Below are 24,190 nucleotides of genomic sequence, written 5' to 3' on the forward strand. Positions count from 1 at the left end.
TCTCCTTATTATCCTTATATTAGGTCTTATTATCCTCCGAAAAACATTTCTCCGGAATGTAGGTTTGCGCGAAAGTATTTAATAAATAAGAAATCACAAATAAATGTTTTTTTTAATTCAAATTAAGTTTACAAAAAGACGACTTCACTGTTCACCTACAAAAATCTCTAATCTTTGATGTTAAAATTGAATTCGACTTACATTCGGTTTGGAAAATGGTGACAATCACTTGTTGCATCTCCTCCGCAGAGTTTGTCTGTGTGATCGTGATCAGTTGTTGTTCTGTCTCGCTCAGCGGCTTGGCCGTGGTCGTGGTCGTCGTGGTCGTCGTGAATGTACTGGGTTTCTTCTGTTGGATGTGTTTGATCGCTTCAATTATTGTTTTTCCTCCTGTAGCCTTCTTCAGTGTCTTCAGCGCTTGTACGAAATCTGTATAAACGATTTAAGATTTATTTATTTACTTATTTATTTAGATGTTATATTTAGTTTTTTGCATTATTTACTGTGATAATAAGTGGAAGTATTTGTAATATTTTTAAATAATTACAATTAAACTTACTAGTTGTTTTAGTGTATTCTATGATAACCGTGATCACTTCTTCGAAATCTGTAAAAAAAAAAACAATATTCATAATTAATTAATTAATTACTTTGTGGTCCCTAGTTTGGTTAGGACATTACAGGCTGATCACCTGATTGTCTAAAAAGTAAGATGATTCCGTGTCGGAGGGCACGTTTAGCCGTTGGTGCCGGCTATTAGCCGTAGAAACACCTCCACCTACTCTCAGTGGAGCAGCGTGGTGGAGTATGTGCTATACCCCTTCCGGTTGATTGAGGGGAGGCCTGTGCCCAGCAGTGGGACGTATTAGGCTGTTTATGTTGTATGGTAATGTCTCTCCTTTAGAACTAACGAACGATATAACCTTACCTTCAGAAATCGTTGTTAGGTATGTAATGAACACTTCGATGTCTGCAAATCAAAAAAATTAATGTTGTTAAATATTTATTGAAAATAAGTATGTATCTAGTCAAATAAAATCGACAAAATCGACATTTTTGTGTTAAATATTTCTATGCCGGTATGGCTGGACATGTTGAAACCCAAAATATAAATTGTAAGGCCAGGCGCGCACTACGAGTTTTTCGCCGCGCGGCAGAAAAAAGCAGCGTCATAATATCGCACTGTAATTCTGTACCAAACATTAAATTGTATTGCGCGCACTTGACGGCAGAGCCGCCGCAGCGGCGCAGTATTACAGTGCGACAGTGGTGCTAATTCCTGTAAATACCATCTAATTTTATTTTAAGTTATATCTGTCATTTTCTTATCCGCCGAAAAGGAAAGGGACGGGTAATCGACAAGCATAAAAATGGAACACACGTCAATTTTAAGCACAAATCTAAAACAACCGTCTAAAAATTGTACATCCGTCAATAACCCGACACAGTTAAGTAGACAGCACGTCAAACGGATTGCATACCAGCGACGTACCTTTTGATTCGCCCGGGTTATTCATTCATTCACTCATTCTTCCTAAAATTAAGAGCTGTGAATCATCCGTCCCTTTCCTTTTCGACGGATATGAAAATGACGGATATAACTTTAAATAAAATTAGGCGGTGTCTGCAGGAATCGGGGCCATTATGCCGCTGCTCTTTTCTGCCGCGCGGCAAAAAACTCGTAGTGCGCTCCTGACCTAAGATCATTGTGATGTAACATAATATGTTTCACAAATAAATGATTATGATTAAGTAGTTTTATTCCACTGGAAGTTGATGAAAAAGTACTTACCGATTTCTGTTATATCGTAGATAACAGTGAGTGATTGTATGAGAGCTGAAAAAACAAATCATGGTATTAATACTACCGGGTCTATTGCATGGTTGCTAAATAAGTTATTTACATACATACATACATAAACTCACGCCCGTAATCTCTAATGGGGTGGGCAGAGCCACAAGTAGTCAAAGACAACTTGCAGCCACTGTTGATACGATGTCGTAAGCTGGATATGATGAACCTTATGGTGATAAGGGATCAGTCTATCGCCCATAACATTAGCCCATCATGTTAGGGGACACAATCCCTCTGTCGGTTTTTACGAATAAGTTATTTATTGCACACAAAACAACATACAGTTCTACAAATAGAAAAACTCCTCCAAAGCATCACACCGAGGCTAAGTGCCCAAAAGACTGGCTGCATTTCCCCTTTCAACACCATCTTCTTCTATCTCGTGGGTTGTGAGGTGGAGTACCAACCTCATCACCACTGATGAAGGTCAGGGTTACTATTGAGCCGCCAAAGGCCCTTGACATGGCTCATATAACGACTACCTATTTACATCAGTAAGTAGTAACCGGGACCAGGCCTAACGTGCCTTCCGAAGCACGGATCATCTTACTTTCGGACAATCTGGTGATCAGCCAGTAATGTCCTAACCAAACTAGGGACCACAAAGTAATTTTTGTGATATGTCCCCACCGGGAATCGAACCCGGGCCCTCCGGATCGTGAGCCCAACGCTCAATCATTGGACCACGGAGGTCGTTTGAACAGCTAAACTAACCCTTTGACAAAAGTAGCTGCCAGCCCTCGGGACGTGGTATTAATTAATTTATTATGTTGTGTACACCTATAATTGGCTTATGTAACAGTCTAATTCCTGATGTAACTTTTATTTTATTAAATATTTTATTATATAAGCTGTTGGTGTACCTTTTTTTATAAATAAATTTATTTTAGCGGAGATTTTCATTTATTTTTACTTGTGGCTGCAGAGAAATAGCGGACGTGACTTAATGTAACTTTGTATGTAAGTCACAGTCATGTGCAATATAATGTACCCACTTTAGGACTCTGTCGCATTAACATATTTGACATTTAGTGAGACTTACAGTTCAATTTGTCAAAAAAGTTAATGTGACATGGTACCAAAGTGTGACCCTACTATAACGGAACAATTTTAAAAATGGTAATTTAGTAATAATTTATCATAATAATTTATGACAGACTTTGAAGGCATAACTTGCAAAGGATCGACAAATCCCGACTAGAGCCTAGGAGAGTTAAAAAAGCTACATCAAAGCAATTCATCTACAAAAGCATTATTGGCAGAAAGAAAGAAAAAAAAATATTTATTCGGCAAAACATAAATTAACATTGTTATAAATTTGAATTTTTTCCACATTGCGCGTTTACGTTTGTATGCGCAAATGTCAAATTGCAATATTGCTTTTTTATATGAATTGCCTCTATGTGACCTTTTTAAACCCCCTTGCTCTTAAATTTTGTACAAATAAACCAGAAAATTACAAAGATAGAAAATCGAGAACTCCTTATTTATCTAAATTCAACAATACTTACTCTTGGACCTGGTCAATTTGGTGAACTTCTGTGTGAGTTCGGTCAAGTTGCTGCTGTTGGTCAGCTTGAGGAGGTTCAGCTGGAAGCTGATGATGTCCTGGTTCTTGGTGAACTTGTGAAGTGTTTGAAGAGTCACGATGATGTCTGAAACATACAATCAACATGTATTTTCCTTTTACTTATTATATTTATTTATTTATATAAAGTACTGCCACATGGTATATATTAAGCATTTACTTATCTCTAATCTTAAAATTATAAAAAGGTCTGATGTAGACCACAGTAACTGCGTACATACCTCTATCCATAAGCTTAAGTGTTATACTTGAGTGGATTTAGCAGAATTACTTAGTAGTCTTTGCGAATCTCCTTGTAACAGCATTTAGGCTTTTTATGCAATACCTTTAAGTATGCTTTTTTTTTCTTGTTGTAGATTTGCCGCAGATGGCATTAACTACTTGGCCGGACAAATGGGGAGCGCTGAAGGCTCTCCCGGTACAACGTTTAAGACAAAAGGCCTGAGGGTGCCCAGTTGGACGCGAACCTCGGCTCAGGGCGTCGTCTGAGAGGAAGAATATTGAAAGGATTAATCGACCCTAGTGGGTCGATAGCGATAAGCGCTGAATGAGGGAAATCGTCGACCACGCCGGCGGGGTCGGTATCGGGGTTCTGAAGTATTTGGTGTCGCGAGCTGATTGGCTGCCTCTATGGCTAGAGTAAATACCTTTATGCGCAAATATGGCACGCTATGGATATAGTGGTCGCCATCATTTCACTAGCGTTATCCCTTTTTTCACAGAAGTAGAAGTTATTGTATCTCACCTGAGTTTCCATATGTTTTCACAAGAACTGAGTACGCTTCAGTTAGGTCTGGAAAAGAATTATAATATTTTGGATTAAAATTTTGTTGCCAATTTTTTAGATGATATAGAACCATCGAATTTTTAGTCGAACTCCCGGTGGATTGATGTTAGGTTTTTAAAATAGTATACGCGGAACATAATATTTTTCATATTTTCAAGGTCGGGTTTCAAAAGCTAAAAAATATAAGGCAGACAACTCAGAGGCGAGAGGAATTCATCTAAAAAGCAACATTGCTATTTGACATTTGTGTGCAATATTGCTTATTTAGATGAATTGCTTCGATGTGACCTTTTTAACCTTTTTATAACCCCCCCCCCCTCGTTGATCAGTCATCGATTTTAAAACTGACTAGAACAGATAATGTTGCAATTTCTTGTCATTTTCTTCTCCTCAGCTACAATACCTTGCAAATTATCCATGATAATTACGTTGAATAAATGATTCTGATTTCTGAAGGTTATTATACTCACTCTTCACTCCTGTAATGATGAGCATGTTCTTGTAGAACTCTTGTATATCTTCGCAGCCAGATACCAGCAGAATACGAATCCAAATTTCCACCAACGTCACTGGCAACAGAAAAACAACAAGTCCGTTAAAATATCCCATTGATTCAAAGAAAGAAGGAAGGAATGTGACCACTAATTAGTACTAATTGATTGATATAGATTTATGTTCTGTCTGTGCGCAATTTACAGGTACATAGCAAAAGTGAAAGGTCACTCACTGACTCACTGACTGATTCACTGAGTAACTCACTGACATCATTGGTTTAGGTCCGTGCTGCGATTCGAACCTGCGACCTCATAATTAGAGTCAAGTGGGCAAAGTATGCTCCATACCCCTCTGGTTGATTGAAGGGAGGCCTGTGCTAGCAGTGGGTCGTATATAGGATGTTTATGTGGGCAAAGTATATAATAAACTATAGTTCTAATAGTAAGGTTTTACGCGAACGAAGCCACGAGTAACAGCTAGTAAAGAACATTTGACTTGAATTGAAGAAGAAGTAGGCGAACAAGAAGAATAAGCCCAAGATGTTGAAGAAGAAGAAAGTTTTAAACTTACGTTTCTGCTGGGTGCATTGCCTGATGATGGTGACAGCTTCCTGGAAGTTGTTGGTTCCAGTAATTTGGATGATGTACTGCAGGAAGGACGTTATGTTGGTCTTCGTGATCTTCGATATTATTTGCACGACTTCGGTCACCACTGCAATAGACGAAGTATTCAATCGTCTAGATTTTAGATTTTTATGTGTTCTAAGACATTTCTGGGCCGATTATAATCAAATAAAAAATAGTATAATTTCAAAATAACATCGATACAGGGGGGTTAAAAAGGCTGCATTGAAGCGATTCATCTAAGAAAGCAATATTGCTATTTGACGTTTTGCTGACGTTGCGCACTTACTTATATAATATGCGCAAATTTCAATGAGCAATATTGCTTTTCGGATGAATTGCTTCGATGTGGCATTTTAACCCACCTGTTTTAAATTTTGCACCGGGCGAGAGCCCTCAGCGCTCATCATTTACCCGGTAAGAAGTTAAACACTTAAAACCGTCACGTCAAAATTAAAAAGCAAATGTCTCATTACAATATTGATTTTTAAGCAGATGAATATTCTGATTGACCTTTGGTGCTGTCCTAATTTTGAGAAACACAATTTAACAAAGTAAACCTCTTCAAAAACGCCATTTTAAACTTACCATCTTTCGTCTGAGTACTGAAGATCCTACGCAGCACAACCAGTAGTTCTTCCAGGGTTTCCACACCGAAGATTTCTATGAGCTGCTGTTCCAACTCGGTGACTGGTTTCTGTGTCGTCGTGGTCGTCGTTGTGGTCGTGGTCGTCGTGAATGTACTGGGTTTCTTCTGCTGGATGTGTTTGATCGCTTCAATTATTGTATTTTCTCCTGTAGCCTTCTTCAGTGTCTTCAGAGCTTGTACGAAATCTATATAAAACGATAAAGATGTTATTATTATAAATCGTTATTGTTATAATTCTGCATTATTTCATTGTTGCGTTATATAATTAGTTTAGTTTTAATAATGTGTCTTTGGTCCTGTGGTACAGGCTTGCTTCTCAAACGGGGAGCGCTGGTTCAAACCGGACTTGCACCAATGAGTTATTAATTTACCTTAAGTGCAGTTTTCACTAACACATTAGGATCGACCATTATAGTGACGATATGGCTCACCACCTGTCACGTTGGTCTAACAGAATGCTCGGTGAGGTGTGGATATTTATTGTATCTTGCGATGGATGTACCTCTGACTTCCCCAATTAAGATACACAGTCCTGAGCTTATGTTATGTATATATATATATATGTTTAAAAATATTAATTAAACTTACCAGTTGTTTTTGTGTACTCAATGATGATTGTGATCACCTCTTCGAAATCTGTACAAATTGAACATATTATTTGTGTAAGTAAATTTTAAACCGTGTAAATTATTTTGCAATAGGTACCCTTTAAGCGAATAAAAGATTAACATGAAGAAATTCTCTAGAATAGAACCAACGACTAACAGCTTACATGGAACAAATTAAAGAGAAGGCGAACGTCGTGTCTTATAAAGAAGTCAAAGAATTGGCCTTTGATAGACAAGATTGGAGAATACTACACTGACAAAAGCGTGACTCTTAAATGAATGATGATGAGAACCAACCAACAATATACTTTACCTTCAGAGATCGTGATGATGTATGAAATAAAAACTTCGATGTCTGGAAAGTAAAAACAATAAAGATTATTTTTTACGATTCTTACGGCAAAAAAAAATAGAAGGATAAAGGATATGCTAAGTGAATGAAATGGTACTTACCAATTTCTATTATTTCGTAGATAACAGTGAAGGATTGTATAAGAGCTGAAAAAGAAACATAATGCATCTCATCATCAACACAAATAAAAAATACATTTTTTTGGCGATCACATCCAGGATGTTATAAAGAAAGGCAAGGGCAGTTAAAAAAGCTACATCGTAGCAATTCATCTAAAAAAGCAATATTTCAATTTGACAATTGCGCATATAAAAGCAAGTGCGCAAAACAAACAAATGTCAAATAGCAATATTGCTTTTTTAGGTGAATTACTTTGATGTCGCGTTTTGAACCCTCCAGGTTAAGATAGTCATGAGCAATATCATGTACCCACTTTAGAACCCTGTCGCACTACCATAATTGACATTTAGTGAGACTGTTGGTTTAATTTGTCAAAAAAGTTAATGTGACATGGTGTCAAAGTGTATACATATTAGTACTCGTGACCGTACTCTAAACCGGCGAGCAAACATGAAGTTGTTGATGAGAGTGGAGGAAGCGAAGGTGGTATATCAGGATCATAGTGGGTAGAATTCCGTGGTCTCTGCATACCCTTTAGAACCTAATATCTGTGGTCTACCCCAATGGGAAATAGGCTTGATCTTATATATGTATGTAAATATAATTTCTTGCAAAATTTTGAAGGATTAATAAAAAAAAAGAACTTGCTATTCGGGAATCCTTGAGTTCCAAAATCTATAAGCTTACTTACTCTTGGACCTGGTCAATTTGGTGAACTTCTGTGTGAGTTCAGTCAAGTTGCTGCTGTTGGTCAGCTTCAGCAGGTTCAGCTGGAAGCTGATGATGTCCTGGTTCTTGGTGAACTTGTGAAGAGTTTGAAGAATCACGATGATGTCTGAAACAGAAAAATGGAATTAATACTTACTTATGATTATGATGTACGTTAAGGTGTAAAAAGCAGTTTTTGTCGATATAACTTTGTTACATTTTAGATAGATGGCGCTGGCGGCGTTGGCTGGGTGGGAAGCGAATTAAGATTTTCAGTGTGGCCTTTAGACCTCCCTGGAGAAATGTTAGTTAAACGCCGCAAGTAATCCAAAACATACTTAGATGGAATAATATTATTCTGAGAATCATACCTGTACTGCCATATGTTTTGGCAAGAATGTTAAACGCTTCAGTTATGCCTGGAAAAGAAAAATAAATATCATGAACTTTATTGCTGATTTTTAGACCAAATAATTCAAATCATAAAACAAACACAACAACAACATTAATAACACAAAACAAACAACAATCAGCAACAACAATGTGGGCGTCTTCAAGACAAGAGTGAATAGGCACTTTCTAGGTAAGCATGTCCCGCCCTCGACCACATCATCACTTACCATCAGGTGAGATTATGGTCACATACTTCCCTATCTTCCATAAAAAAATATCTCATCAAGGAGGTTTTAATGCAATTTTTGTAAACTTTTATGGATAATTATTGAGTGTCTGGTTATTTTACTCACTCTTAGCTCCGGTGATGATCAGGATGTTTTTGTGGAAGTCTTGTACATCTTCTTGACCGGACTCTTGAAGAATACGGGTCCAAATTTCTACCACCGTCACTGATAACAGAAAAATAACAGATCCATTTACAATATGATTCGTAGAGGAAGAAATCTATCAAGAAGAATAAGAACCATGAAGAAGAAGAACGTCGTACGTCACCGGCCTTGCTTCTCAAACGGGAAGCGCTGGTTCGAACTCAATGAATTATTAATTTATCTAAAGTGCAGTTTTCACTAACACAGTTGGCTCGACCATTATAGACGGCGATACGGCTCACCATATATCACAGAGAGCCCGGTGGTACTTAGTTCATCTTGCAATGGGTGTACCTCTGGTTACCTCAATTGGGATATAGTAGATTTAATTTGCATTGAAGAAGAAGGAGAAGAATAAGCCCCTAATGATGAAGAAGAAGAAAGTTTCAAATTTACGTTTCTGCTGGGTGCTTTGCTTGATGATGGTGACAGCTTCCTGGAAGTTGCTGGTTCCAGTAATTTGGATGATGTACTGCAGGAAGGACGTTATGTTGGTCTTCGTGATCTTCGATATTATTTGCACGACTTCGGTCACTACTGCAATACACGAATAAATACTTATTTTAGACATTTCTGTACCGACTATAATCACATACAAAATAATATAATTTCAAAATAACATCGATACAGAGGGGTTAAAAAGGCTGTATTGAAGCGATTCATCTAAGAAAGCAATATTGCTATTTAACGTTTTGCTGACGTTGCGCACTTACTTATATAATATGCGCAAATTTCAATGAGCTTTTCAGATGAATTGCTTCGATGTGGCATTTTAACCCACCTGTTTTAAATTTTGCACCGGGCGAGAGCCCTCAGCGCTCATCATTTACCCGGTAAGAAGTTAAACACTTAAAACCGTCACGTCAAAATTAAAAAGCAAATGTCTCATTACAATATTGCTTTTTAAGCAGATGAATATTCTGGTTGACCTTTGGTGCTGTCCTTATTTTAAGAAACACAATTTAACAAAGTAAACCTCTTCAAAAACGCCATTTTAAACTTACCATCTTTCGTCTGAGTACTGAAGATCCTACGCAGCACAACCAGTAGTTCTTCTAGGGTTTCCACACCGAAGATTTCTATGAGCTGCTGTTCCAACTCGGTGACTGGTTTCTGTGTCGTCGTGGTCGTCGTTGTGGTCGTGGTCGTCGTGAATGTACTGGGTTTCTTCTGCTGGATGTGTTTGATCGCTTCAATTATTGTCTTTTCTCCTGTAGCCTTCTTCAGTGTCTTCAGAGCTTGTACGAAATCTATATAAAACGATAAAGATGTTATTATTATAAATCGTTATTGTTATAATTCTGCATTATTTTATTGTTGCGTTATATAATTAGTTTAGTTTTAATAATGTGTCTTTGGTCCTCTGGTACAGGCTTGCTTCTCAAACGGTGAGCACTGGTTCAAACCGGACTTGCACCAATGAGTTATTAATTTACCTTAAGTGCAGTTTTCACTAACACATGAGGATCGACCATTATAGTGACGATATGGCTCACCACCTGTCACGTTTGTCTAACAGAATGCTCGGTGAGGTGTGGATATTTATTGTATCTTGCGATGGATGTGCCTTTGACTTCCCCAATTAAGATACACAGTCCTGAGCTTGTGTTATGTATATATATATATGTTTAATCAATATTAATTAAACTTACCAGTTGTTTTTGTGTACTCAATGATGATTGTGATCACCTCTTCGAAATCTGTACAAAATGAACATATTATTTGTGTAAATTTTTAAACTGTGTAAATTATTTTGCAACAGGTACCCTTTAAGCGAATAAAAGATTAACATGAAGAAATTCTCTAGAATAGAACCAACGACAAAGAGCTTACATGGAACAAATTAAAGAGAAGGCGAACGTCGTGTCTTATAAAGAAGTCAAAGAATTGGCCTTTGATTGATAAGAATGGAGAATGCTACACCGACAAGAGAGTGGCTCTTAGATTAATGATGATGAGAACCAACCAACACTATACTTTACCTTCAGAGATCGTGATGATGTATGAAATAAAAACTTCCATGTCTGGAAAGTAAAAACAATAAAGATTATTTTTTACGATTCTTACGGCAAAAAAAATAGAAGGATAAAGGATATGCTAAGTGAATGAAATGGTACTTACCAATTTCTATTATTTCGTAGATAACAGTGAAGGATTGTATGAGAGCTGAAAAAGAAACATCAACACATCAACTGAAATAAAAAATACATTTTTTGGCGATCACATCCAGGATGTTTTAAAGAAAAGCAAGGGCAGTTAAAAAGGCCACATTGAAGCAATTCATCTAAAAAAGCAATATTTCAATTTGACAATTGCGCATATAAAAGCAAGTGCGCAAAACAAACAAATGTTAAATAGCAATATTGCTTTTTTAGATGAATTACTTTGATGTAGCGTTTTAAACCCTCCAGGTTAAGACAGTCATGAGCAATATCATGTACCCACTTTAGAACCCTGTCGCACTATCATATTTGACATTCAGTCAGACTGATGGTTTAATTTGTCAAAAAAGTTAATGTGACATGGTTTCAAAGTGTATACATATTAGTACTCGTGACCGTACTCTAAACCGGCGAGCAAACATGAAGTCGTTGATGAGAGTGGAGGAAGCGAAGGTGGTATGTCACGATCGTAGTGGGTAGAATTCCGTGGTCTCTGCATGCCCTTTAGAACCTGTGGTCTACCCCAATTGGAAATAGGCTTATTCTTATTTATGTAAAATTTTGAAGGATTAATAGAAAAAAAGAACTTGGTATTTGGCAATCCGTGACTTTCAAAATCTGTGGCTTACTTACTCTTGGACCTGGTCAATTTGGAATTCCGTGATCTATAATAAAGATATCTCTGTTTACCCCCAAGAACCTAAAATCTGTGGTCTACCCCAACGGGAAATAGACTTGATCTTATCTTAAACATAATTTCTTGCAAAATTTTGAAGGAGTCATAGAAAAAAAGAACTTGGCATTTACCAATCCGTGACTTTCAAAATTTATAGCTTACTTACTCTTGGACCTGGTCAATTTGGTGAACTTCTGTGTGAGTTCAGTCAAGTTGCTGCTGTTGGTCAGCTTCAGCAGGTTCAGCTGGAAGCTGATGATGTCCTGGTTCTTGGTGAACTTGTGAAGAGTTTGAAGAATCACGATGATGTCTGAAACAGAAAAATGGAATCAATACTTACTTATGATTATGATGTACGTTAAGGTGCAAAAATCAGTTTTTATCGATATAACTTTGTTACATTTTAGATAGATGACGCCGGCGGCGTCGGCTGGGTGGGAAGCGAATTTAGATTTTCAGTGTGGCCTTTAGACCCCCCTGGAGAAATGTTAGTTAAACGCCGTTCAAGGCAAGTAATCCAAAACATACTTAGATGGAAAAATATTATTCTGAGAATCATACCTGTATTGCCATATGTTTTGGCAAGAATGTTAAACGCTTCAGTTATGCCTGGAAAAAAAAACATATCATTAACATTTATTGCTGATTTTTTAGACCAAATAATTCAAATCATAAAACAAACACAACAACAACATTAATAACACAAAACAAACAACAATCAACAACAACAATGTGGGCGTCTTCAAGACAAGAGTGAATAGGCACTTTGTAGGTAAGCATGTCCCGCCCTCGACCACATCATCACTTACCATCAGGTAAGATTATGGTTACATACTTCCCTATGTTCCATAAAAAAATATCTCATCAAGTAACACGATAAGTAGGTGCTTAGTGTAATATTTTTAAACCTTTTATGGAGAAGTATTGAGTCTCTGGTTATTTTACTCACTCTTAGCTCCGGTGATGATCAGGATGTTTTTGTGGAAGTCTTGTACATCTTCTTGACCGGACTCTTGAAGAATACGAGTCCAAATTTCTACCACCGTGACTGATAACAGAAAAATAACAGATCCATTTACAATATGATTCGTAGAGGAAGAAATCTATCAAGAAGAATAAGAACCATGAAGAAGAAGAACGTCGTACGTCACCGGCCTTGCTTCTCAAAGGGGAAGCGGCGGTTCGAACCTGAAGAAACTGCACGAAAGTGCAGTTTTCACTAACACAGTTGGCTCGACCATTATATACAGCGATACGGCTCACTATCTATCACGTTCTGACAGAGAGCCCGGTGGTACTTAGTTCATCTTGCAATGGGTGTACCTCTGGTTACCTCAATTGGGATATAGTAGATTTAATTTGCATTGAAGAAGAAGGAGAAGAATAAGCCCCCAGTGATGAAGAAGAAGAAAGTTTCAAACTTACGTTTCTGCTGGGTGCATTGCCTGATGATGGTGACAGCTTCCTGGAAGTTGTTGGTTCCAGTAATTTGGATGATGTACTGCAGGAAGGACGTTATGTTGGTCTTCGTGATCTTCGATATTATTTGCACGACTTCGGTCACTACTGCAATACACGAATAAACACTTATTTTAGACATTTCTGTACCGACTATAATCACATACAAAATAGTATAATTTCAAAATAACATCGATACAGGGGGGTTAAAAAGGCTGCACTGAAGCGATTCATCGACGAAAGCAATATTGCTATTTAACGTTTTGCTGACGTTGCGCGCTTACTTTTATATGCGCAAATTGCAAATATTGCAATATTGCTTTTCAGATGAATTGCTTCGATGTGGCATTTTAACCCACCTGTTTTAAATTTTGCACCGGGCGAGAGCCTTCAGCGCTCATCATTTACCCGGTAAGAATTTAAACACTTAAAACCGTCACGTCAAAATTAAAAAAGCAAATGTCTCATTACAATATTGCTTTTTAAGCAGATGAATATTCTGATTGACCTTTGGTGCTGTCCTAATTTTGAGAAACACAATTTAACAAAGTAAACTTCTTCAAAAACGCCATTTTAAACTTACCATCTTCCGTCTGAGTATTGAAGATCCTACGCAGCACAACCAGTAGTTCTTCCAAGGTTTCTACACCGAAGATTTCTATGAGCTGCTGTTCCAATTCGGTGACTGGTTTCTGTGTTGTCGTGGTCGTCGTTGTGGTCGTGGTCGTCGTGAATGTACTGGGTTTCTTCTGCTGGATGTGTTTGATCGCTTCAATTATTGTCTTTTCTCCTGTAGCCTTCTTCAGTGTCTTCAGCGCTTGTACGAAATCTATATAAAACGATAAAGATGTTATTATTATAAATCGTTATTGTTATAATTCTGCATTATTTCATTGTTGCGTTATATAATTAGTTTAGTTTTAATAATGTGTCTTTGGTCCTGTGGTACAGGCTTGCTTCTCAAACGGGGAGCGCTGCTTCAAACCGGACTTGCACCAATGAGTTATTAATTTACCTTAAGTGCAGTTTTCACTAACACATTAGGCTCGACCATTATAGTGACGATATGGCTCACCACCTGTCACGTTTGTCTAACAGAATGCTCGGTGAGGTGTGGATATTTATTGTATATTGCGATGCATGTACCTCTGACTTCCCCAGTTAAGATACACAGTCCTGAGCTTATGTTATGTATATATATATGTTTAATAAATATTTATTAAACTTACCAGTTGTTTTTGTGTACTCAATGATGATTGTGATCACCTCTTCGAAATCTGTACAAATTGAACATATTATTTGTGTAAGTAAATTTTAAACTGTGTAAATTATTTTGCGATATTCCCTTTAGGAGAATAAAAGATTAACATGAAGAAATTCTCCAGAATAGAACCAACGACTAACAGCTTACATGAAACAAATGAAAGAGAAGGCGAACGTCGTGTCTTATAAAGAAGTCAAAGAATTGGCCTTTGACAGACAAAAATGGAGAATGCTACACCGACAAGAGCGTGGCTCTTAAATGAATGATGATGAGAACCAACCAACAATATACTTTACCTTCAGAGATCGTGATGATGTATGAAATAAAAACTTCGATGTCTGGAAAGTAAAAACAATAAAGATTATTTTTTACGATTCTTACGGCAAAAAAAATAGAAGGATAAAGGATATGCTAAGTGAATGAAATGGTACTTACCAATTTCTATTATTTCGTAGATAACAGTGAAGGATTGTATTAGAGCTGAAAAAGAAACATAATGCATCTCATCATTAACTGAAATAAAAAATACATTTTTTGGCGATCACATCCAGGATGTTTTAAAGAAAGGCAAGGGCAGTTAAAAAGGCCACATTGAAGCAATTCATCTAAAAGAGCAATATTTCAATTTGACAATTGCGCATATAAAAGTAAGTGCGCAAAACAAACAAATGTCAAATAGCAATATTGCTTTTTTAGGTGAATTACTTTGATGTCGCGTTTTAAACCCTCCAAGTTAAGAGTAAAGTCATGAGCAATATCATGTACCCACTTTAGAACCCTGTCGCACTATCATAATTGACATTTAGTGAGACTGTTGGTTTAATTTGTCAAAAAAGTTAATGTGACATGGTGTCAAAGTGTATACATATTAGTACTCGTGACCGTATTCTAAACCGGCGAGCATACATGAAGTTGTTGATGAGAGTGGAGGAAGCGAAGGTGGTATGTCACGATCGTAGTGGGTAGAATTCCGTGGTCTCTGCATACCCTTTAGAACCTGTGGTCTACCCCAATTGGAAATAGGCTTATTCTTATTTATGTAAAGATAAATTCTTGCAAAATTTTGAAGGATTAATAGAAAAAAGAACTTGGTATTTGGCAATCCGTGACTTTCAAAATCTGTGGCTTACTTACTCTTGGACCTGGTCAATTTGGAATTCCGTGATCTATAATAAAGATATCTCTGTTTACCCCCAAGAACCTAAAATCTGTGGTCTACCCCAACGGAAAATAGACTTGATCTTATCTTAAACATAATTTCTTGCAAAATTTTGAAGGTTTAATAGAAAAAAGAACTTGCTATTCGGGAATCCTTGAGTTCCAAAATCTATAAGCTCACTTACTCTTGGACCTGGTCAATTTGGTGAACTTCTGTGTGAGTTCAGTCAAGTTGCTGCTGTTGGTCAGCCTCAGCAGGTTCAGCTGGAAGCTGATGATGTCCTGGTTCTTGGTGAACTTGTGAAGAGTTTGAAGAATCACGATGATGTCTGAAACAGAAAAATGGAATCAATACTTACTTATGATTATGATGTACGTTAAGGTGCAAAAATCAGTTTTTGTCGATATAACTTGGTTACATTTTAGATAGATGACGCCGGCGGCGTCGGCTGGGTGGGAAGCGAATTTAGATTTTCAGTGTGGCCTTTAGACCTCCCTGGAGAAATGTTAGTTAAACGCCGTTCAAGGCAAGTAATCCAAAACATACTTAGATGGAAAAATATTAATCTGAGAATCATACCTGTACTGCCATATGTTTTGGCAAGAATGTTAAACGCCTCAGTTATGCCTGGAAAAGAAAAAAAAACATTTTTATTTATTGCTGATTTTCAGACCAAATAATTCAAATCATAAAACAAACACAACAACAACATTAATAACACAAAACAAACAACAATCAGCAACAACAATGTGGGTCTTCAAGATAAGAGTGAATAGGCATTTTCTAGGTAAGCATGTCCCGCCCTCGACCACATCATCACTTACCATCAGGTGAGATTATGGTCACATACTTCCCTATCTTCCATAAAAAAATATCTCATCAAGGAGGTTTTAATGCAATTTTTGTAAACTTTTATGGATAATTATTGAGTGTCTGGTTATTTTACTCACTCTTAGCTCCGGTGATGATCAGGATGTTTTTGTGGAAGTCTTGTACATCTTCTTGACCAGACTCTTGAAGAATACGAGTCCAAATTTCCACCACCGTCACTGATAACAGAAAAATAACAGATCCATTTACAATATGATTCGTAGAGGAAGAAATCTATCAAGAAGAATAAGAACCATGAAGAAGAAGAACGTCGTACGTCACCGGCCTTGCTTCTCAAAGGGGAAGCGCCGGTTCGAACCTGAAGAAACTGCACGAAAGTGCAGTTTTCACTAACACAGTTGGCTCGACCATTATAGACAGCGATACGGCTCACTATCTATCACGTTCTGACAGAGAGCCCGGTGGTACTTAGTTCATCTTGCAATGGGTGTACCTCTGGTTACCTCAATTAGGATAAAGTAGATTTAATTTGCATTGAAGAAGAAGGATAAGAATAAGCCCCTAGTGATGAAGAAGAAGAAAGTTTCAAACTTACGTTTCTGCTGGGTGCTTTGCTTGATGATGGTGACAGCTTCCTGGAAGTTGCTGGTTCCAGTAATTTGGATGATGTACTGCAGGAAGGACGTTATGTTGGTCTTCGTGATCTTCGATATTATTTGCACGACTTCGGTCACCACTGGAAGAAACAAAAGAAAAAATATTAATACCTATGTATTGTCACTAAAATCAGAAAAATCTCTGCAATTCCATCAAGAAATAACAGTATAATGTATACAATATACTTATATGTTGTATTTGAACCGTCTAAAATCAGTGAAAAAACAAAGAATAATTTAAAAAACTAAAAAAAACATGCGATAGAAAATTCCACTTGATTTCAACTTAGAATCATGGACTGAATCACCCTCAAAGTTTTCGTTACGATGTCACTAACACCCTGTATATTATGAATAGTTTTATAAATAGAATATTTATATTATTATTTCGCTAAGAGTTAATAGTAAGGCCCTTGGGTACTTCAGTGATACTACTTAACAAGAGCTTTTTTGTAAGATTTTTGATAGTTTTCGCTAATAACGCTATTTTATAAACTTACCATCTTTCGTTTGAGTATTGAAGATAGTACGCAGCACAACCAGGAGCTCTTGCAGGGTTTCCACTCCGAAGATTTCTATGAGCTGCTGTTCCAGCTCGGTGACTGGTTTCTGTGTCGTCGTGGTCGTTGTGGTCGTGGTCGTCGTGGTCACCCTCGGTTTATTCTCTCTGATGTGCTCGATAGCCTTTATGATATCTGCGTAGATGATAAGATTAAATTCTAATTCAGTACCAAAATAAAATCAGAAAGCATGGTGAGGTGTTGGTTCATCTTGTGATGGATTTACTTCTGACTATCGCAATTTGGATATAGTCGTGAGCTTATGTTAAAATTAAGCTGTGATTCCACTTGGCAACATTTGGTGCGCGAAATGTTGCAAAACATATTGGCCAACATGTCGAAAGTTAACGCGGAACTTTTGTTTAACAACGTTGTCTGTCTACGCATCTACCACACGTATGTGGTTGACAACATGTCGCCAGAGGAGCTAGTGTTGTTGCGCGTCATGTCTCCACTCGACAACAATTGATGCTCAACAAACGATGCTCTTTAAACAAACAACAAACCGCGCGACCTGTTGCGCTTCAGCTGGCAACGTTCCGCGCTGTTGTGCAACGTTGCCGTACATATTGAGCGTTACTTGTTGCGCGTTAATTGTTACCTAGTGAATATGAGGCTTAAACAAACAACAAGCCGCGCGAAATGTCGCGCTTCAGCTGGCAACGTCTGTTGTCCAACGTTGCCATGCATGTTTCGTTACCTGCTGCGCGTTAATTGTTGTATCTGCTAAGTACAGACGGTGGTACGGAACGTACTTCGCCACTCCGTTCCACTTATTAATCCAGCTAGTTTGTGGACAAGGTATCGAACTATCACAGATGTCGGTGTCAGTGTTGTCCAACTATTGGTACTTATAGAGAAAAAATATTATCTTGCTATATTTAATCTCTATTGTTATCCTTTTCTCTATTGTATAGATCTACAACCATTCCATTTAGTCGCTTACCTTTTTCACCAGTTGCTTCTCTCAATTTCTTCAACGCAGCAATGAAATCTGAAAGTTAAGTTGCAACATTCATTAAAATTTTCCTTTTTAATCTTCTATCGTGTGGGTTGCGAGGTGGATTACCAACCTCATATATCCAAAAAGATGAATTTAGATTATTTAATCGAGAGTTTTGAATAGCAATTTTATTTATATAATTTTATACGCTATTTAAACTAAAACAATAATTATTTTCTTTTGTCGTGTTTTTTATGAAGCGGATTACCAACCTCATCAACCCTGCTGTCAGGGTTATTTTTGAGCCGCCAAAGGCGCCTGACACGGCTCATGTAACGACTACTTACTTACATCAGTAAGTAGTAACCTGGACCAACGGCTTAACGTGCCTTCCGAAGCACAAATCTTACTTTCAGACAATCGTTGGTCACATAGCGATTTTTGTGATATGTCCCCGCCAGGATTCGAACCCGGGACCTCTGGACCGTGAGCCCAACGCTCAACCATTCTACCACGGAGGCCGCTAAAATCTTTTTAATAACAAAAAGAAATATATTTTTAAGTACTTACTCTTTGCATTGGTATACTTTTCAATTATGCTGATGACCTCTTCAAATACTGAAATCGTAACAAAAAAATGAATAAAATTGTCTATGCTGTGATATCATCTTCAAAGAGGAACTTTCCATGCTACATAACATAACATAACAAATACTTTATTGCACAAACAGGAAAAAACAAAATACAAAACAAAAGAGAAATAGACGTTCACCAAAAACAATATAGATGGCGTTATTCAGTTAAAACGTGATAATTACCTATTTTCTCATTACTCGGGTACATAATTATTCCAAAATACAATGTAATGGCAGAAGCATATATAAAAATATATTTTACTTCATATTTGGATCACATTATGTATAAAATTATGTTGCTACCTATATCGCTTCTCTTTATTTTGACCAGAATAATAACGGGTGGAAGATGTAATGTGCCTGGGTGTAATAAAAAAGGGTCATCATTTATACCCAAAAACGAAGATAAAAGATGCATTATGTCTGTCATCCATGAAATTAGAAAGTTAAACGAAGAAAAGACAGCACAGCGCCATCTAGAATGATTTTGAGGAACGTACCTCAAAGCTACCTGGAAAGCTGTACCTGGAAAGTCTCTCATTGACGTTTGATGGATCATTCAAATAAATCATTCACATAAGTACTTACCGAATCGTTTGCTAATGGTGATCAGGGTGTCAAAGAATTTGATGAGGTCTGCAAAAGGAAGAAATAATAATCAAAAATAAGTGACGGTAGCTTTTTAGACGTAACTTATTGTAGATTTGCCGCGATTTGCTCGATTCCCATTCATTCATTATTCACAGTGTTACGCTAGCAGCGTAATTCAAATTAGAGAAGACCAATGAACAAATTTGACTACCAACTAAAGAGTGAAATGTGAAAATGTTGATAAAAATGCAGAATTTACAGTTCCTTCAGCTTTGTTAATAACTTGATTAGCGTCACGATGGTGAGACCAGTGTTTAGCGTGTACAGTCATGAGCAATATCATGTATCCACTTTAGAACCCTGTCGCACTATCATATTTGATATTTAGTTAGACTTACGGTTTAATTTGTCAAAAAACTTAATGTGACATGGTATCAAACTGTATACATATTAGTACTCGTGACCGTATATCTTTTACTGAGATTGATACTAGATTTTTTAGTTTAGGTATCAAATAGAAAATAATAGGAAGGGTGTGGTAGGTGGGTAGTAATAGTAGGAAGGCAAGAGGGAAACCACTGCCCTATTTTCCCTTAAAAAGTAGCATGAGTATTTTATCTATCTATCTATCTATCTATCATGGGGAATACTATACCAACAAGAGTGTGGCTCTTTTTATTAAGTAATTGGTCCCGCGAATGGCTTAGCTTCAAATTCGATTTAGCTTCTGTGATAAAAAAAACTTACCAGTTCGGACGATGGAGTAGATAGTTTCAATACATTCGAAGAAATCTGTAAAATGAAAATAATTATCACCGTCTTTAATTTCTAGTGCAAAAGTATGGAACTGAAAATAATTTTAAAACACATGAATATTGCGACGGAAAATTCCACTTGATATCAAATCAGAATCATGGTCTGAATCATCCCTCTCAGTATTCGTTACGATGTCACTAACAGCCTGTATACATAGCTGATAATATTATTCGGTGACGCACAGTATTCAGTTAGGTAAGTGCATATAGAAAAACTTACTGGTCTGTTCAGTGAGCTTCTTGAGTTTGTTGGTGGCTACTCGAAGGTTGGTGGTGTTTGTGATACGGAGGATGGTCTCTATGAAGACGATGACGTCATCTGTGACCTTAGTGTACTTGTTCATGCGGTCGAACAGGTCCAGGATATCTGAAAGGCAACATATAAAGCTGAAAGCAGTTTTGCAGTGTTAAAGGACACACACAAACAAGCGGCAAAGAAAGAGGGTAGACAGATATGTCTGCCCGTAGAAAATGGATCTACCTACTCTACTCCAATCTCATCAGCCATCCGTGATCATGGCACTTGCAACAGTCTCGAGATATCGGGAGTCTCATATCCCTATTTTAAACGCGGTAAGAACCGATAATTATGTGTTTTAATAGTGTTAAAGGAGTTATAAATGGCATCAGCGGTCCAGTGCTTGACCGTTCTGGGGAGTTAAAAATGCCACATCGAAACAATTCATCTAAAAAAGCGATATTGCAATTTGACATTTGCGCATATAAAAGTAAATGTACAATGCAAGCAACTGTCAAATAGCAATATTGCTTTTCCCCGGCCACGAAATGTATATGCAGGGCCCGCAGAATAACAGCGTCGTGGCTCACGCCGCGACTTATGCTGAGAAAGGTCCTTTTATTCCGGACGCCACCACAGATGAACCGGCCGTCGTGCGTTGCATTTATGAATACTGTTATTATTAATAATATTTTTTATGATTTTGGTTCGTTTTGTTTTTTTCTAATATTTTTTTTATCTTAGTGTTCTTTTTTATATTATTTTCAGTGTCTGTTCTGTGTTAAATGTAATGTGCCTGTCTGTCTGTGTCTGTGGTGTCCGAAAATTATAAATATTACTTTCTTTCTTTCTTCTTTCTAAATGTGTTTTCGTAAATAGTTTCATCATCATGCTTACCTTCTTCTCCTGTTGTTTCTCTGTATACTTCCAAAGCTTCTGACAGAGCTGAAAAACAATCAACAAATAAGTAGGTACAAGACAATCATAATTCTCTATTAAAATTATTAACAGTAAACACAGTTTCGCATTACTTTTAGTTATCCGAATAAGATGCTATGCTATTGATTGATTGATGCTGCTAAAATAAGAATTTATGTTGTTTTTGAAACTACTTAAAAAAACAGAATAGAAGAAAGTGGTTAAAGGGCCAAGTGAGCGCAAAACGCGCGCCATAAAGTATGAGCAAATAGTTCATTCAACTTTGCACTTCACTCGTCCACATACTATACGACCCACGGAGCTCCGCGATAGTACTTATATTAAAATGTCGTCTTGTGCATTATAACCGGCAGGGCAAAAGTCAAATATCGACTTACACGAGGCGCCGGTAAAGGAGATGAGCTTCCGGTAGAAGTCCCTAGCGTCCTCATGGCCAGACTTGGTGCGGAGCTGCTCCAAGACTTGTAAGAACGTCACTGTAAAGGGAAAAAAGAAAAGAAATGTGAAGAAATGGGTCGTGTACTAGGTTCAAGATAAATTATGAAATTCTGATTACTAAATAAAGATAGCCCTAAAACTAACAAAAAATATTTTATTTTTTCTGTTTAACTTATTCATGAATTTTAATCAAGAAACATCATAGAAAAACGTGATAAATGTCGGACTTATCATTACTTTTTTTTTAAATTAAAATGCATAAGTTAAACAGGAAAAAGGGAATATTTTTCGGTAGTTTTAGATCTGTCTTTATTTAGTAATGAGAATTTCATTTACTTACAGACAAACAATTGGCACAAAAGGCACCCTTATTGCTAAGGTAGCAATTTCTTCCTGGCAACCTTAGAAAAAGAACTTACGCTTCTTTTTGGTTAGACTCCTGATGATAATGCTGGCTTCTTGGATGCTCTTGGTCTTCGTGGTTTCCCTCAGGAAGTCGATGAAGGATATGGCGTTTTGACGTTTTGTGATCTCATTGATTTTCTTCAACACGCTAATAATATCTGTGAAAGAAATAAGAAATTTTCAACGAAAATATAAGTAAATGTTTATTCTTCATAAAAAATGGATTTCAGTGACCTTCTCTGTGCCAAATTTCATCAAAATCGGTTTAGTAGTTTTGTTGTGAAAGCGTCACATACCTACCTCCGAAACACATTTCTCAAGAATGTGGGTTTTCCTCAGAATGTTTCCCTTCACCGCTGAGCACGTGATAATGATTTATTTATCATCCAGACATGAATACGAAAATCATCGGTTTAGGCCTATGCTGGGATTCGTAGTTGCGATCTCAATGTGAGAGTCAAGCGTTCTAGCAACTGCCCAGTTGGAACCGTCGTAGCCCTAACACGGCTCCTTATTCCATGTTTATACCAAATATGAAATTTAACGGCCTCCGTGGTTCAGTGGTTGAGCGTTGGGCTCACGATCCGGAGGTCCCGGGTTCGAATCCCGGTGGGGACATATCACAAAAAATACTTTGTGGTCCCTAGTTTGGTTAGGACATTACAGGCTGATCACCTGATTGTCCGAAAGTAAGACGATCCGTGCTTCGGAAGGCACGTTAAGCCGTTGGTCCCGGTAACTACTTACACTGATGTAAGTACGTAGTCGTTATATGAGTCATGTCAGGGCCCTTGGCGGCTCAATAGTAACCCGGACACCAGGGTTGATGACGTTGGTAATTCACCTCACAACCCACACGATAGAAGAAGAAGAAGACCAAATATGAATACTTACCAGGTAAACCAAAAACGGAGATTAGCTGTTGTACCACCTTCTCTATGTCATTCTCCTGTGTTACACGGTACAGATCTTTCATCACATCAGCCAAGTCTGCAACACATAAAAAATAATACAGGGTGTTAGTGACATCGTAACGAAAACTTTAAGGTCATTCAGACCATGATTCTGAGTTGATATCAAGTGGAATTTTCCGTCGCAATGAAAATAATTAAAAAAAACACTAGAATTTTTATGAATTTTCATTACTTGATATTCACTCACAATCATCAGCTGAATCATTCCCATTCATTCATTCATTCATTCATTTGCATTCGTTACGGTGTCACTAACACCCATAAGTAGTTGTTGCCTAACATATTGAAAGTTAGCGGGAACTTTTGTTTAACAACGTTGTCTGTCTACGCATCCACTACGTCCATCGTTGACAACATACCGCTATAGGAACTAGTGTTGTTGCGCGTCACGGTACCACTCGACAACAATTGACAACATTTCATTTTTACTAAGGTGCCTTAAATCGAAAACCATTTCGAGATATTTCTATGATTTACACAAAACACATTTTTTCAGATTTTTTTAATTCAGTAATAATAGAAATATATTGAAAAATCCACGAGGTCAGAAGAGGAAGGCATAATAAGTTCAGACCTTTACATAAAAATTATAAAAAAAGTAAATGTCATACATAACATGACACTTTGTTTGCGACTTGTTTTAAATACGCATGCAAAGGTACATTACATTATACTGCCTTCATTCTATCAATGGCAGAATCCAATTTTCAAAAAATATTTTTTGTAACTTCTAGTGGAAAAATCTTGAAAAGAAAAAATACGTGTCTTCTATTTAAACAAGTACTTTCGAAATAGCACAAAAAACCCACGGCTTAAAAATTTGAAATGTTGTCAATT

At 37.2% G+C, this 24,190-nt stretch overlaps 1 protein-coding gene across 1 annotated transcript in view; it reads right to left on the bottom strand.

Annotated features, from left to right (window-relative positions):
* Positions 1-24,190, bottom strand: part of LOC126379684 (uncharacterized) — a 57,783-nt gene that overhangs the window by 20,070 nt on the left and 13,523 nt on the right. The window contains exons 15-40 of the mRNA XM_050028502.1: positions 23,274-23,369; positions 22,394-22,537; positions 21,914-22,012; positions 21,495-21,542; positions 20,580-20,726; positions 20,292-20,336; positions 19,542-19,589; positions 18,889-18,936; positions 18,322-18,369; positions 17,316-17,510; positions 16,755-16,895; positions 16,279-16,377; positions 12,009-12,056; positions 11,614-11,757; positions 10,731-10,775; positions 6,919-6,960; positions 6,586-6,633; positions 5,937-6,182; positions 5,296-5,436; positions 4,701-4,799; positions 4,189-4,236; positions 3,367-3,510; positions 1,793-1,837; positions 929-970; positions 560-607; positions 202-429 (exon numbers count right to left, since the gene is read on the bottom strand). Coding sequence (XP_049884459.1) covers positions 202-429; positions 560-607; positions 929-970; positions 1,793-1,837; positions 3,367-3,510; positions 4,189-4,236; positions 4,701-4,799; positions 5,296-5,436; positions 5,937-6,182; positions 6,586-6,633; positions 6,919-6,960; positions 10,731-10,775; positions 11,614-11,757; positions 12,009-12,056; positions 16,279-16,377; positions 16,755-16,895; positions 17,316-17,510; positions 18,322-18,369; positions 18,889-18,936; positions 19,542-19,589; positions 20,292-20,336; positions 20,580-20,726; positions 21,495-21,542; positions 21,914-22,012; positions 22,394-22,537; positions 23,274-23,369 — 2,526 coding nt within the window. The remainder of the gene's footprint in view (positions 1-201; positions 430-559; positions 608-928; positions 971-1,792; positions 1,838-3,366; positions 3,511-4,188; positions 4,237-4,700; positions 4,800-5,295; positions 5,437-5,936; positions 6,183-6,585; positions 6,634-6,918; positions 6,961-10,730; positions 10,776-11,613; positions 11,758-12,008; positions 12,057-16,278; positions 16,378-16,754; positions 16,896-17,315; positions 17,511-18,321; positions 18,370-18,888; positions 18,937-19,541; positions 19,590-20,291; positions 20,337-20,579; positions 20,727-21,494; positions 21,543-21,913; positions 22,013-22,393; positions 22,538-23,273; positions 23,370-24,190) is intronic.

Source organism: Pectinophora gossypiella, chromosome 29, assembly GCF_024362695.1.
Source record: "Pectinophora gossypiella chromosome 29, ilPecGoss1.1, whole genome shotgun sequence".
Classification (NCBI taxonomy): Eukaryota; Metazoa; Arthropoda; class Insecta; order Lepidoptera; family Gelechiidae; genus Pectinophora; species Pectinophora gossypiella.